The sequence below is a fragment of the Crinia signifera genome, chromosome 2, assembly GCF_055691185.1.
Source record: "Crinia signifera chromosome 2, ASM5569118v1, whole genome shotgun sequence".
NCBI lineage: Eukaryota > Metazoa > Chordata > Amphibia > Anura > Myobatrachidae > Crinia > Crinia signifera.
Window position 1 is genome coordinate 272,641,724 of NC_139218.1, and position 15,912 is coordinate 272,657,635.

The window sequence follows — 15,912 nt, forward strand, 5'->3', positions numbered from 1 at the left end:
TTGAGAGACCTCCACTCAAGAATCCATCAAAAACAGATGCAAGACTTTCCTGTTTACTCCAGCATTTTTGTAATTCCTTTTAAGTATAGTTTATGAAAAGCTTTCTGTACTTCATTGTTCCTGTACTGTATTACATTAATTCTGTAAGTGCTTTGAGTCCTATTGGAGAAAGACTGCTATATGAATAAAATAATTATCTGTGGCATGAGAAAGTTATTCTATAATGCCATTAGGATTATTCTTGAATAATACAACTATATGTTTGTAGCAAATCAGTTCAGTGTTTTTACCCATGCTGCAAACTCTCTACTAGATGAATCTGTATAGTTACTTCTGGTCCCTTTGGCCAGATTAGAACCAGTAATTCTGCACACCTTACCTCTGGCATGGTTTCATATAATGTCCTTCTTCGTTTTGTGAACTCCTTCATGTCAGTCAGCATTTCATGCTTCACCTCAGGCGGAAGGCTAATAAACTCCTCAGAGTCTATGTCCACTGCATGTGGATCAGCAAAAAACTCTTCCTATATACAAACAAAGTCATAGCTATAAAAATACTACAGTAACCCAGGGCTCCTGTTCCACAGTAAAATTATATTTTATTAGACTGCACTTTTCCATCCAGACAACTTCCCAAATGGCATCTCTAATTTCTTATCAATATTATTTATTATTGGTTTTCCATATTTTGGAAATTGATGTCATACATTAAAAGGTTTTTAAGATTTGTTTGTAAGAACTCTGCTCGAACGTGAATTAGGAACAAGTTAAAAGTTTGTAAAGTTTGTAAATTCCTAAAAACTCACAGCATCAGCAGAGTAAGGATCAGAATACAAAGTGCTTCAGCTGAGCTACTGGATATGTGACAGACATGGATTAAGACTATCTGCTGGAAATATGAATGAGACTTTTTTTAATAGTGGTTTATAGTTTTAGAAAACATGAGTGTAAGGTGTGATATTGGGAGTGATTGTGAAGACTATTGGGTCCCACACACAGGGAGATGAGCATTCTGAGCGATGCTAGATCACTCAGAATAATCAGATCACTCAGTGATGTGCTGCTGAGGGATCTGTCTGGGACAGAGTTCTCTGTGAGAACACTGGGGTAGATTTATTAAACGTCGATCAGGGGAATATGCGATATCCCCGCGCGTTATGGCAGGGGATAGTGCTTCCCCTGATCTATGACACCCGCGATGCGGGTGTTTAGCGTGCGGCGATGCGGGGCCAGCTGCATAGCGCACATACGGTAGTGGCAAGTGGGTGCCTGCCTCATACCTTATTTATTATGCTCCCTGGTGGCCGCGCTCCTCTTAACGTCTCATGTAGATAGCGCCAGAATTATCGTATTAATTGCAGGAGTCCTGCTGTGTTCCGCGTCTTCAAATTAATACTGCACATGCGCCGGGTGTACAGCATCCCCTGCGAACATTACCCAGCGCATGCGCAGTTTTAATTTGAAGATGCTGGAGACCAGCAAGCGGTGCCGAACATGGGGGCAGATTTATTAATTGGTGACGCTATAATAAATCTACCCCATGGAAAACTGCGCATGCGCCGGGTACACATCGCAGACAAGGTATCCGGCGCATGCGCAGAAGACACCGCCGTACGCCTACGCAGCATTTGTTATGGGAGGAAGCTATCCCCGGCAGGAGGGGATAACGCACTCCCATAAGTTCCGGACAAACATTAATAGATTCGGGCGAAAGTCAGGTTCTTTTCACCACGATAAAGTGGTGAAGCGAACCTGCGCCCATAAGGTTCCTTAAAGCAACATTAATAAATCTACCCCACTGTCCCTGACACCAGTGATTATACATTTATCCAGCCTGCTGGGTATTAATTGCTGGGGCAAAAACTAAGCGCGGGGCCTCGCATCGCTACACACACAGCGATGTAGGGGCATTTTCTATGCATAGAAAATGCCCAGGGATCACTATGTGTCTAGACCCCATTAGTGTACATAACCCTAACGGAGTGGGGCAGAATGTTGTAGCAGCTGAAATTAAAAGGACAGGGCTTTATTACGTTAAAACACAAACTTAGAGTCACGACTTAATATAAGATACTCACTATATTATAGATGACTATTACTAATATTACACAATGGCAAATAAGTAGGACACTTGTTCCACAGATACTTAAGGGGACATGTTTACAAAAAAAAAAAAGAAAGAAACACAAAATAACCAGACATTCCTTTATGTAAATGGTGTTAGAAATGGATGGGCAATCCCCAGTCACACCATGGACGCACATGCAAAATGCCAACTTTCATCCCAGAACCATGTTAACACTGACCAGGTGAATAATGTTACACACAGGCTATTACTGGTGGCTGCCAAGAAATAAAAAGAGCACCTGGAGAATCCGTTTTTCATTCATTCGTTCCTCCCATTCCCTATCTTCTTCCTCTTCAGAGCTAAAAACAAAACAAGTCAATTTATCAACTTTGCAAGAAAATATATAATGAATGGAAACATATCTGAGACCATCATCCATGTGTTATTCCCTTGTCGTCAATTTGTGAATCACTGTCCATTAAGTACAATGTAAAATGCAATATCTCTGGCATAATACAGTTGATAGCCATTGGGCTTGTTGAGCAGTCGTTTTCCTCATTAGTCTGGATATGTGTGCGCAGTTGCTCATGGCTATGTGTGGGCATCCATCTTCTTTTCTGGGAAACAAGCTTCACATGCAAGGATTAGAAATGTGCCTCTGCATAGGCAAAGGGGAACATTAATTAAGAGTGTTTCCAACGCTGTATACAAGATTTGGGAGATGATTGGCTGAAATGCCTATATTGATGGAGGCCTGCCCCGTTTATAATTTATACATTTAACCAAATGTAGCACAACTCAACTAACCTGCTGAAACAATTCAAAGCCAGACAGAAACTAGGATGTATGAGTTCACAGTGAGTGCCCTGCAGGGACCTTACTTGTGTAGGTTTAGTGCCCTGTGAAACTAAGCCAAATTGCAGTTATCAGTGGTGACCGTAGGAACAAAATAAAGCGAAGAAATCATGTCAGAGATCAGCAAGTAGTCAAAAGGAGGTAATTGCTGCGTATTGTGTTGCTCATGGCCAATGCTTTGACTGCCTAGCTAAATGATACTGGTCGCTACAAAATAATACTGCCTGCAGGGTAAGGAGAACATGGGAATACTTCCAGTGGTCCTTAGGTCTGTGAGCATGAGTGTTAGTCCCTTGTCCTCTCTGGCTACATAAGTAGAAAGGATAAAACCCTTGCTATGTTATAACTCAGTTTAGATCTGTGTTTCTGGCTGTGCAAATCCTGCTCTCTGTCTGCTTATGTACAAACCCGGTAGTGATGTTCCTGACTACATAGGGCGGTATTCAATGAGGCTGATGCCAGGTTTTTATGGCGATTTTGTGCTATAAGGCGAATTTTTGACTAAAACGGTGAATCACCCTATTCAATGACCAGATGGCGAATACATTTCAAGGTTTTTTTCGCCATTATTCACCGAGTAGCAATCGCTATCTTTTTATGGTGAAGTGGAATGTGAACTTTTAAAATAAAGTGTTTTGTTTTTTACATTTGGTGACAAAAAATCAGGAATTTTATTCTGAGGAGGGGCATGCTATTTTTATTCATGTGCTGTAAGCACATGAATATATATTTAATTTAAAAAAATATATATATATTTTTTTACACAGACCAGCCAGCAGGGGGCCGGAGCCGAGCCGCTCATTAGATATTCATATATTCACTTCACCCGATCATTACATATGCATGATTGGGTGTAGTGAATATACCCGGTCCCCTGCTGGCACCCCCGGGGGGCAGCCTGTGCTGCCTGGCACCCGGGGAGCCCACCTCCCCCCCACAAACGTTCTGGGGCAGGCAGGGAGACTTCCATCTCCCTGCCTGCCGCCGTCCTCAGGCTCCCTGCGGCATCCGCCGCAGGAGTTCAAATTCGCCGGTCAGGGGCAGCGAGCCCCTGACTCGTTGAATACTGGAGCCGGCGAGGCTCCGGAACGCAGCGGGCAGTGTCGAATGTGCAGCGAATCCTAAACAGGATTCGCTGCACATCGCCAAAATGCTCATTGAAAACTGCCCAGAGTGTTTCCATTCCCATTTGCTACACTGCCCACAAGTGCACAGCACCTTTGATTAGCAACTTGACCGCACTTATATCAGTCTGCTATGCTACAATGATCACTATTATGTATGCTGCTTAAGTTATACTTATCACCAACTACAATTTTTAACAAACCTCTGCCATGAATACTTTATCTACAGTTCATATGCACCTATACACCCGTTAACCCCAACCCTTGCCTCTGACTATACAACAATGGCCAAAAGTTGAGAAGTTCAAAGACTGCTGCCACGCTTTTTATGATGGCAATTAACATATACTGCAGAATGTCATGAGGAGTGTTGTAATGAATTGCAAAGTCCCTCTTTGCCATGCCAATGAACTTAATCCCAAAAACATTTCCACTGCATTTCAGCCAAAAAAAGGACCATCTGACATCATGTCAGTGATTCTCTTATTACTACAGGTGAGATTATTGGCGAGGACAAGGCTGGAAATCACTCTGTCATGCTGATTGAGTTAGAATAACAGACTGCAAGCTTTAAAAGATGGGTGGTGCTTAAAATCAGTGTTCTTCCTCTTGTAAACATGGTTACCTGCAAGGAAACTCATGCAGTCATCATTGCTTTGCATACGAAGGGCTTCAAGGGCAAGAATATTGCTGCTAGAAAGATTGCACGTCAATCAACCATTTAATATACAATAGTTGTGACGAAGGCTTCATGGCGCCTAAGAAGGTCCACCAAGCACAGGACCTAAAGTTGATTCAGCTGGGGGATCAGGGGACCACCAGTCCTCAGAATTAGTAGCAGGCAGGAGTGAGTGCATCTGCAAGCACCTTGAGGAGAAGACTTCTGGAGGATGGTCTGGAAAAACAATAGAGACAGATACTCTGCAAAAGGTTCAAGGGATGGACTGCTGAGGACTGGGGTAGTCATTTTCTCTGATGAATCCCATTCCAGATTATTTGCTGCATCTGGAAAATTGCTTGTCCGAAGAGGGAAGCTGAGCATTCACATCAGTCCTGTGCCATGCCAACAGTAAAACAGGACGACCATTCATGTGTGGGGTTCTCAGCCAAGGAAGTGGGCTCACTCACAATTTTGACCACGAACACAGCCATATAAAAACATCCCCAAAGACCACTTTTCCCAATCATCCAAGAACATTTTGGTGACTGATGAACAATGCCTTTTCCAGCACGGTGGAGCACCTTACCATAAGGCAAAAGTGACAACTAATACCCCTTTTACACCATAAATTCAGGATCCGACCTGGCATTTGGAACATGGATCCATGCCAGGTCGGATCCGGGATTTGCACCATTTACACTGCGGTGCCTACCCGCAGTGTAGACGGAGGTGACGCTTGGAGATGACATCTCAGCCCCCGTATGCGAGGTGAATGGATGCCACACACAGGCATCCATTCACCTCCTCTCTGCCTCTGCTGCTGTCTGCAGAGTACAGCAGAGGCGGCTATGTGACCCGCCGTACCCTTTTACACTGCCCTCTACCCAGGTCCTAGCAGTGTTCAACCCAGGTCAGGACCTGGGTAGAAGTCCTGTGTAAATGGACACAGGTTGACCCATTTACACCGCTGCTGACCCGGGTCTGACCCGCCGCTGACCCGGGTTTTTGCGGCGGTGTAAAAGGGGTATAAGTGGCTCAGGGAACAAAACATGGCCAGGAAACACCCCAGACCTTAATTCCATTGAGAACCTGTGGTTAATCTTCAAGACCCAGGTGGATAAAACAAAAACTCACAACTTATGACAAACTCCAGGCATTGATTAAGTAAGAATGGGCAGCCATCAGTCAGTATGTGACCCAGAAAATGATTGACCGCAGGTCAGGACAAATAAGAGCCTTCAACACTTATGAAATGCTTGTAATTTAACTTCAGCATACATTGTAACATCTGACACAAAGGTCTAAAACCACTGAAGCAGCAAACTTTGAGAAAATCAATACTTGTGCCATTCTCAATGGCTGTAGAGCTCTATCCATTGGCTGTTCCTTCACTGTGGTAACAAGTCAACCATATTATCATGATCAAATTCAGTATGTTATGAGGAAAAAATAAAAACAACTCACTTTTTAGGTAAGTGGGCCACTGTGTACAAGTTAGACATCACAGAAACATATGAAGAATGTGTTAGTTACCTATTTTTCTCTTTATCCTCTAAGGGGGGTAAAGCATAAATATCCTCCTCTTCCTTTTTCCTTGTAAAGGATATGCTTGGAAGTTCTTCGCTGCTTTAATAAAGTGAAGAAAAAAAAATAAAAAAAACAATGACAAAACTTTCAGTAGCAAATTACAAGCGGTGAGTCCGTATAGTACCACAAATAAATAAAAAAACAAAAAACAAACAAAAAAACAAAACAAATATATATATATATATATACACACACACACACACACACACACACATACATACACACCTTTTTTTGTTTCCTGACAGAGCAGCTTTGATAGCTTGTCTCTTCAAGAATGTTCTCAGCAACTTATCATTCGTTTTCTTAGCCTCACTGGCCGCTACATCCTTCCTCTGTCTTCTTTTTGCCTAAACATGCAGATAGTAAACACGTGACTCTAGCCATTTAGAACATTTTTTTTATAAATCAATAAATAGTTACACCTCTTTTAGACTCTGGACATCTGAATGTAAACATTAAGGTGCGTACACACAGGGGCGATTTTGTGCAAAATCGCAGGAAATATGGTCGCTGAGCGACCATATTGCCCGCAATGGGAGTGTGCACCGGCGAGATATTGCCGGGTGCGCGCTCCCGTTTTTGCCCCTGTGGTGATCGCTGGTCGCAGGAACATGCTCCTGCGACCAGCTGATTACCACTGCCGGGCTCCACCCGGCAGTTTCTTTTTCATCAGCGACCATCTCTGGTCGCTGATGTAAAGTAGAAACTGAGCAATATATTGCTCAGCAATAAATGGCTGAGCAATATATCTCCCCCGTGTGTACACAGCATTAGATTAGGATAACATTTTTTTTAAGCGCCTTTTGCATCAAATGCACTGTCTTGTGAGAGAACAGGCGCCCTTATACTGGTTCACTCGTAAAGGAAAATTCCTTCTCAAATGGACAAAACCATGTGCACTGCAGGGGGGGGGGGAGGGGGGCAGATGTAACATGTGCAGAGATATTTAGATTTGGGTGGGGTTTTACTTCAAGTGAGATTTATATTGCACTGTAAAATTAAAGCAGCCAGTAATTTCCCTGCACAGAAACCAAATAACTCACCCAAATCTAATTCTCTCTGCACATGTTAATTCATCTGCCCCACTGGACCATAGGGATAGAGAGCCTCCATTAGAAAGCTGACACTTTCAATATCTTAAAACTGTTCCCTCTTGTTATTTTTATAATCAAGCCCCACAGGACAGAATTAGAGAGAACAACACTCAGACAGATGAACAGAAGAACCAGGGTATATTTGTCTGTGCAATCAGCATCCAACAATGCTTACAGAGAAAATCATTTACCATATATACTCGAGTATAAGCCTAACTTTTCAGAACATTTTTTATGCTGAAAAAGCCCCCCTCGGCTTATACTCGAGTGAGGGTCCCACTTGAGTCAATACGGTTTCCCAGTTTTTTTTTTTGTTGTTGTAAAATTAGGTGCCTCGGCTTATATTCGGGTCGACTTAAACTCGAGTATATACGGTAAGTATAAAAATTATGCTCTCTCAGGTTACAGGTAACATCCTCCAGACAAGTTCAGCACTTACACTAGCGTGTGTGGATCACATGGTTCAAAAAGGCAGTGGTGGTCCTGCCTCCACACCCCGCGAGTCAGGACGACTGCTGCCTCTTCACAGCGGTCATCCTGCCTCAGACACCCCTCTTCGAGAGGGGTGTCTGAGGATTCTCGGACACCTCTCTACCTAGCAACCTATTGGAGGAATCTATCCTATATATAGGATCATAATATTGCTGCTAGAATATTTCCTATATATTTCCATATTAACCTCTTTTCCTGATTGGAACACGCCCCCATGCGGCCCCGCACCGCTGACTATCTGACGTCATCAGTTCCACGCCGACAGTTTGGACAGGTGATGGTTGCACACGAGTTGCTGTATGTACAGATCACTATAAATGTAAGTACTTTTTATTCACCAGCATGTCTTGATAAAGGGGACATGGCCCGAAATGTTGACACACATCTGTGTTGGTGTCATTTCTTTGTGAAAGTTTCACATCACTGTAAAATCCCATGAGTGCCGGCTGTCTGTTCCTGTATGTATGTATGTGTATGTATGTGTATATATATATATATATATATATATATATATATATATATATATATATATATATATATATATATATATATATATATATATATATATATATATATATATATTAAAAATATTATTATAATGGAATATATTGAGATTACATTATAATTGTTAGTTTCATCCCTTGTCCATTACTTTCTGTGCTGCTTTCCTCCTTTTTACCTTTGATAAATATTTTGAAAAGATTTGCAATAACTTATTCCAAGCAGCCGTAGAACTCGGATTGATGGACTAGATTTATACTTTTATAGTTTATCGAGGTTTTCAGCACTGAGTAAATTTTCTTAGAAACTGTAAAATTGAAAAACACTTACTAGAGTCTGTTTCTTCAGCACAGGGGCTTCACCATCAAACACAAATATAGGACGTATCCTAAAAAATAACAGCTTGCAGAGGCGATGGAATAGAGTGAGCAGGTGAGCATTTTGTATAGCATTACCATGACGATCTCTTGCCCCCTTCACTGCTTGATTCAGCCAAATACTGATATCTAAAAAAACGTTAAGGGAAATATATTTTGAACATACTGTGACTACTTCTGAATCACTGTGATATGAAATAGGATAACATGCATGGTGTGGTATGGCGGCCTGACAGTCAGGATTCTGACTGTCAGTATACAGACATTGGAATCTCGACTGCCGGTACTCCGACAGGCGGGCAAGCGCATTGAAGCCCCTTGTGGGATCGCTAAGCTCACCACGCTGCACTCCCCACAGGTTCTCTTCTCCCCCTATGGGGGTCCTGTACCCCCACGTGGAAGAATAGCCCCTGTAAGTTGGATTCAGATGTCAGTATACTGACCATCGGAATCCCGACTGTCAGGAGGTCATCCGGCACCCAACAGGCAACTTTACTTCCTATCAACCCAATTAGAATACATAAAAAAAGCATTTGTTACTTCTAACAAAATTCTAAATATTGTCTCAGATACGGTCATTTCTTTACCAATTGCACAGTAGCCATCAGGGATACGGTGGCTCCTGTGCTATTGTGAATGCTGCTAAGCTCTGCACTACTAATAAGGTATATTATATGTGTTAGTAAAGGTTACTGTGGAATGCTTGTGTTTTAGAAATGTTAAAGCCTTACTATTGTTCCTATACCGGTAATACATTTCACAACATCAAGCTTTGTCAACAGCAAAAAAGTCAGACAAGGCCTAGAGGTTTGGTGAACAAGCACATTGTGGCAATGAAGGATACCAACGGCAAGGATTTTCCCTTCCAATGTCTCTGGATTTATCGGCCTTCCAGAGCATTCCAGTAGTTTCCATAGTCCTTGGACTCCCATACTGACATTACTTCTAGTGAACTCCCAGATTTACCTAAAGACAAAATTGTATTACAGCTATTACATGTTGTGGCATTTTCTATACAAATATTACTAAAGAGTTAGTAAACAAAGAAAGGCATTTTCTATCTGGGGAAAAAAGACAAACATCAAATGAAGATGCTGTAATGGAGCTTACACACAGGGTGATTTCAGGGCATTTTCTAAGCGATCCAACTAGAAAATGCTCGTACATCGCTGCATGTAGAGGGGTATCGCGAAAGCGCTATTGTCCGGCGATTAATACCTAGCATACTGGATAAATCAAGTAATATCGCCGGGAAGGACAGTGTTCTCACCAGAGAACACTGGCCCCGACAGATTGCTCAGCACACAGTGCTGACACATCGCTGAGTGCAGAGCAATCTTGCTGAGCATCGCTCAAAACGCTCAGCAGATCTAGCCGTGTGTAAGCCCCTTAAGTCTCCGATTACATGGAGAAGTATACACACTTCAATAAAGCAGAATTAGAATTTTTGAATCTGTTACAACTTCAGTGTGGACTACAACTTAAGGGACAAACACATTAGATGATAAAATAAAGGATCTGCACTCTAAAGGAAGAGCTTTAAGGATATTTTCGTTCAAAACATCAAATGTGTACGCACTATACTGCAGGCCACTAGAGATGTCAGTACTTATGTAGTATCTGGGCTGCCGATTTTGTGATTGTATGCCTTACCTTAAGGCATACAATCAGATGCGATGCGATACGATTCGATGCGATTTTGCATAGGATTCAATGTTAAGAAGGTCCTCTTCATTTCCCCACTATACAAGTGGGCATAGAGTTGATTTTATATAGTGTGGCGAGCGCAGCGAGCCACCGAGCCCGAAGCGTGGCGAGCGAAGCGAGCCCCGCGAGGGGACGCATATTTCTTAAAAAGTATTCTGTGTCCGCTCGCCACGCTTCGGGCTCGGTGGCTCGCTACGCTCGCCACAGGTTTATATCCAACTCCATGCCCACTTGGATAGTGGGGAAAGGAAAAAGACCCCTTTTTCCCATTGAATTCTATGTTAAAATGGACTCAGACCATTTTAACATTGAATCCTATGGAAAAATCTTGACCATCGCATCGCATACGATTTGGTCGCATGCGATGCGATCCGATGCGATTTCTAAATCGGACGCCCAGATACTACATAAGTACCGAGATGTCCTCTGTCATCTCTGTTTATGCAAGATGATGGAGGATATTGCTAATGAGTACCATGCTAGAGACTCTTAGATAAAGGGCCTGATTCTGGTTCACTTGCAAAAGCAAATTCACTCTCTAAAGGATAAAACCATGTGCACTGCAGGTGGGGCAGATGTAACATGTGCAGAGAGTTACACTTGTGTGTTATTTTATCCATGTGCAGGGTAAATACTGGCTGCTTTATTTTTACACTGCACTATAGATATCAGTTTTAAGTACACACCCCACCCAAATCTAATTCTCTCTGCACATGTTACATCTGCCACCCCCGCAGTGCACATGGTTTTTACGATTAGAGAGAGAATTTGCTTATGCAAGTGAACCAGAATCGGGCACAATTTCTTATCGGTCTTCTCTTTTATATACAAATCCCTCAATAGATTATTGCCATGATCTCAGCAGTGGCCTGCTTCAATCATCATTTCATCAAACTTTACAATGCTGCTTGTATGGAATTTTCCTACTCAAATTTTCAATTCAAATGTCTTATTTATTTACAATTTCTTAAATAGTGCAGCACATTCCATTGCGCTTTACGATAGGAAACCATGATAAAACAAACTGGGTAGTAACAAACCGACAGAGGTAGGAGGGCCCCACTTGCAAAAACCTTACAATCTAAAGGGATAATAGAAGGGATACATAAGGATAGGATTCCATAGCATGGCAGTCCCACCAGATTGCAAGAGAGTCCTGAGGGGATGCAATTATATACGAATGCAACTGGAGTTTATGTGGGGTTCCATAATATGATAAGCTTGCCTGACGAGGTGAGTTTTCAGGGAACGCTTGAAAGTTTGGAGGCTAGAAGAGAGTCTTAATGTACATGGAAGGGCATTCCATAGGGTGGGGGCAGCCCGAAGAAGGTTCTGCAATTGTGAATGGGATTTAGTAATGAGTGTGGATGTGAAACGCAGATCTTGTGCAGAGTGGAGAGGTTGGGTAGAGATATATTTTGAGATAAACAAAGAGATAAATGTTGGTGTAGTCAGGTTAATGGCATTGTTTGTGAATAGAAGTATGTTATATTAAATACTGTAAAATACAGGCAACCAATGGAAGGCCTGACAGAGTGGATCAGCAGACGTTGAGCATCTAGCCAGGAAGACTAGCTTCGTAGCTGCATTCAAAATGTATTGTAGTGGTAAGAGTTATTTCTTAGGAAGACTGGTAAGGAATCTATTGCAATAATCAATGCGTGATATAATGAGGGCAGGGATTACAGTTTTTGCAGTGTCTTTTGTAATATACGGATGAATTTTGTATATGTTTTTTAGATGCATGTAACATGGTTTAGAGAAAGATTGAATGTGAGGAACAAAGAACAGTTCAGAGTAAAGGATGACACCTAGGTGGCAAGCTTGTGGAGTAGTATTAATTATTGTGTTCTCAACAGTGATGGAGATATCAGGTTGGTAACTACACTTGGCTGTTCAGAATATCATTTTTGTTTTGGAAATATTAAGTTTGAGGTGGCAAGATGACATCCCAGATGAAATGGCAGAAAGGCACAGAGCAATACTGATGGTGACAATTCAGGTGAGGATAGATAGATTTCAGTATCATCAGCATAGAAACGATACTAAAATCCAAAAGAATTGATTAGTTTGCCAAGAGAGGAGGTATTGATTGATAAAAGCAGAGGACCTAATGCTGCCCATACACGCCCCGATACGGGCGTGCGTTCCGTGCTTAACAAGCACGGATCACATTGCATTGCATTGCCTGTGCATGCAATGCGATGCAATGTGATGAAAACAAAGTACAAAAAGTATGTGCAAGCACATACTTTTTGTACTGTGCGATGATGTGCCGCGAAAGCGCGCACCTCGAAGCACAGAACGCACAGCCCGCATCGCAGTGTGTATGGGCTGCTTAAGATTGAGCCTTGTGGTACTTCAACTGACAGAGGTAGAAATAGAGAAGCAAAGACTGAAAGAGCAATTAGATAGGTAGGAGGAGAACCAAGAAAGGGCAGTATTCTGAAGACCTAGGGATTATAGTGTTTGTATTAGAAGAAAGGGGTCAGCCGTGTCAAAGGCAGACAAGAGATCTAGAAGAATAAGAAGTGAGAAATGGCATTTAGATTTAGCAATGGGCAAATCATTTACTACTTTGGCCAGTGGTGTCTCTGTGGAGTGTTGTGATCGGAAGCCTGACTACAGTGGGTCCAATAAATGGTAGGAGTTAAGAAAGTGTGTGAGGCGAGTGTAGGCCACTCTCTGAAGTAGCTTGGAGAGACATGGAAGCTGAGAGATGGGATGTTTGTTAGAGAGACAGTTTGGATCATAACGGTTTTTTTTTTTTTTTTTTAGAAAGGGTAGTAATAAGTGCATGCTTGAACAGAGCAGGAAAGATACCAGTATAGAGAGATTACATATTTTAGTTAAGTTTGGGATAAGCACAGGAGACAGTTTAGAGACATGTAAGGGTATGGGATCAAATACATTTTAAGCACAAGTTAAATGCCTGTCAAAATGATGGCTTAGTCCCTATCTGCCCCTACCTCCAATCTGTCTTCACAGGTCCCTCTTTCCATATGCAGCAAGTTTGAAATAGGGATGAACATCGATGATTCTTAATCATCGATGGTTTATGGCCGATGTCTAATAGTTTTGCCATTGATGGGGAGAATCAAACAGTTTTAGGGGTTTTCATTCTCACCAAGGGGCCAAACATGGAGTATAGCGCTGCCCCTAACACCTGTGAAGCAATGTCCCCAGGTTCTGATTGGCCCACAGGCCAATCAGTCAAAGAAAATATAGGAACATCAATAGATAAAACCATCAATGGACATCCATTGCATAGTATGCCCCATCAATGCAATGGCAACTGTGGAATCCGAAATTGCATCTCTAAGCTATTAATGTATTGTGAACAACCTCTACGCCATGTGACTACGCTATTTGCATAGATCTAGTTTAAATCAAGAAAATCTTTATTCGATCGAGGACGGATGTAATGCATTAATAGTTAATTGAAGGGACACTCCCGATATGTACATTATGCCTTTCCCAAAGTATTGGAATATGATCGTCCATACATATATTGTTTAGTACTGTTGTACTCGCTGTCACAGACGCACGTTCATTAAATTAATCGCAATGCAATTAATTACACAACTCCAGAAATATATGTATAGATATATATGTGTGTAGAAATATGTGCAAATAGCTCCAACTTTAGGACAAAGAACTGTAAAGACATCTGGTTTGAACCAGATCTAGCTCATAGAAACATAGAATTTGACGGCAGCTAAGAACCATTTGGCCATCTAGTCTGTCTTATGGACAGGAAGACCCCCATGTGGACAGGAAGACCCCCACGTGGACAGGAAGAACCAATGAGAAGATGACAGGTCTCCTGGTATCACCCAATCATGAACAAGACTGACCCTCCAGCCCCTTCCATATAAAAGGGAGATACACTGGATTCCGGACACAGTGTGATCTTACAGAACACACTCCCGGGATCCTGGGGGGAAGCATGCCCAATCGTACCTTTCTGCGTCTGTGACGGTAATTGATATCCATATATGTTTGTTTGTTGCTGTGTGATGGCTGTACCTGCATTTGTGTAAATTATTCATGTAATGCCTATTCGTTGTATCCTTTGTATTGTAGAACTGTGATGGTTAACCCCTTATAAACTTGGTCTCTTAAGGACTTAAATATATTAGGACACAGGGTTAGATCAATTCTTTGAAAAGTATTTAGCGTATGAATCGCTTAAAAAGGTTTACTTATTCTAGGGAAGAATAAGTGTAAAAGGTTAGTATTATTTAAAGGTGATCTAAAGGTTTAAGCGTATTGTACTTAAAATACTTATTTCTATCAGTCTCAGACGCACTAGCTTATTTATACGAATGGCTGTGTATAGAGCTGATAAAGGGCTGTGGTTGCTAAGGGTAACGACTGATAGGTTGCAAGGTAATGTAAACAGCGTAACTACCATATTGTCCCCTGGTATTTTTAAATAATAGGCTTTCATACGATGGCCATCCCTAGTTTGAAACAGATCATTTGGCCCATCAAGTGGACTCTAGTGGTACTTCACCTCAGAAATGCATATTTAGCCTTTTTTATATATGTAGACCAGTGGGGTCAAACTCATGGCCCTCCAGCTGTTGTGACATGCCCTGTCAATTTTAGCAATCCATTATATATATTCTGTGGCACGGCATGCTGAGATGTGTAGTTCCACAACCAACAGCTGGAGGGCCATGAGTGACACCAGTGATGTAGACTATAATCCATGGGTCCTCAAACTGCGGCCCTCCAGATGTTGTGAAACTTTAAGAGAAAGGGAAGATCCCAGACTCCCAAGAGCCCCGGCGCTAATAGGTATAAAGATTTTTAAATATAAGATATTTTCATATAAAAGAAAGCCCTGAAGAAAGCCCTGAGAAGTAATTTCCCGTGTTGGGTCCGGGAAAACCCGCAACTAGCACTGGTTTGTAAGGTTCCCGAGCCAAAATCCCGGGAAAATATGCTGGGACTTCAAATTGTTGTTCCCGGATTTAACCTGGCCGGTGTGAAAGGGGTAGGAGGTACTAACCCGGATTGCCGATCCACTGTGCGAGTGGTCAGGCCAGGGATCCACACAGATGGCGGGTGCAGATGACAAGACAGGCGGCGGATGAAGATGACACAGTTTCTCCGGCGCCCTCACTGCTGCTGGAGAGCTGCGTCATTTGCACCCACCGTCTGACCTGTCATCTGCGCCCGCCGCCTGTGTGGATCACCGGCCTGCACCGAGGACCAGCAACCCAGGGTGAGTACTGTTCACTGGCCTCCACCACCATCCCAGCTCTTGCCTCCTCCCCACCCCAGAAAAGGCATGGACTTTTCTGGCGTGAAAGGGGCCAACCCAAGAATGCCCCGGCATGATCCCTGGGCCGAATTCCCAGGTGGGTCCCTGCATTTTCTGGTGTGAAAGGGGTATAAATAATAAATAAGCAGCACCTGCCATGCCAGCCCAATTG

At 42.5% G+C, this 15,912-nt stretch overlaps 1 protein-coding gene across 2 annotated transcripts in view; it reads right to left on the reverse strand.

Moving 5' to 3' along the window:
* ERCC5 (ERCC excision repair 5, endonuclease) overlaps positions 1 to 15,912 on the reverse strand; it is a 41,907-nt gene that overhangs the window by 25,162 nt on the left and 833 nt on the right. The window contains exons 2-7 of one of the 2 annotated variants that reach the window (XM_083168645.1): positions 9,603 to 9,724; positions 8,712 to 8,887; positions 6,520 to 6,641; positions 6,241 to 6,330; positions 2,366 to 2,426; positions 380 to 523 (exon numbers count right to left, since the gene is read on the reverse strand). In XM_083168645.1, the coding sequence (XP_083024771.1) occupies positions 380 to 523; positions 2,366 to 2,426; positions 6,241 to 6,330; positions 6,520 to 6,641; positions 8,712 to 8,887; positions 9,603 to 9,690 (681 nt within the window). In that variant the 5' untranslated portion in view covers positions 9,691 to 9,724. Of the gene's footprint in view, positions 1 to 379; positions 524 to 2,365; positions 2,427 to 6,240; positions 6,334 to 6,519; positions 6,642 to 8,711; positions 8,888 to 9,602; positions 9,725 to 15,912 lie in introns of both variants that reach the window. The other variant, XM_083168644.1, reaches the window with a different exon arrangement.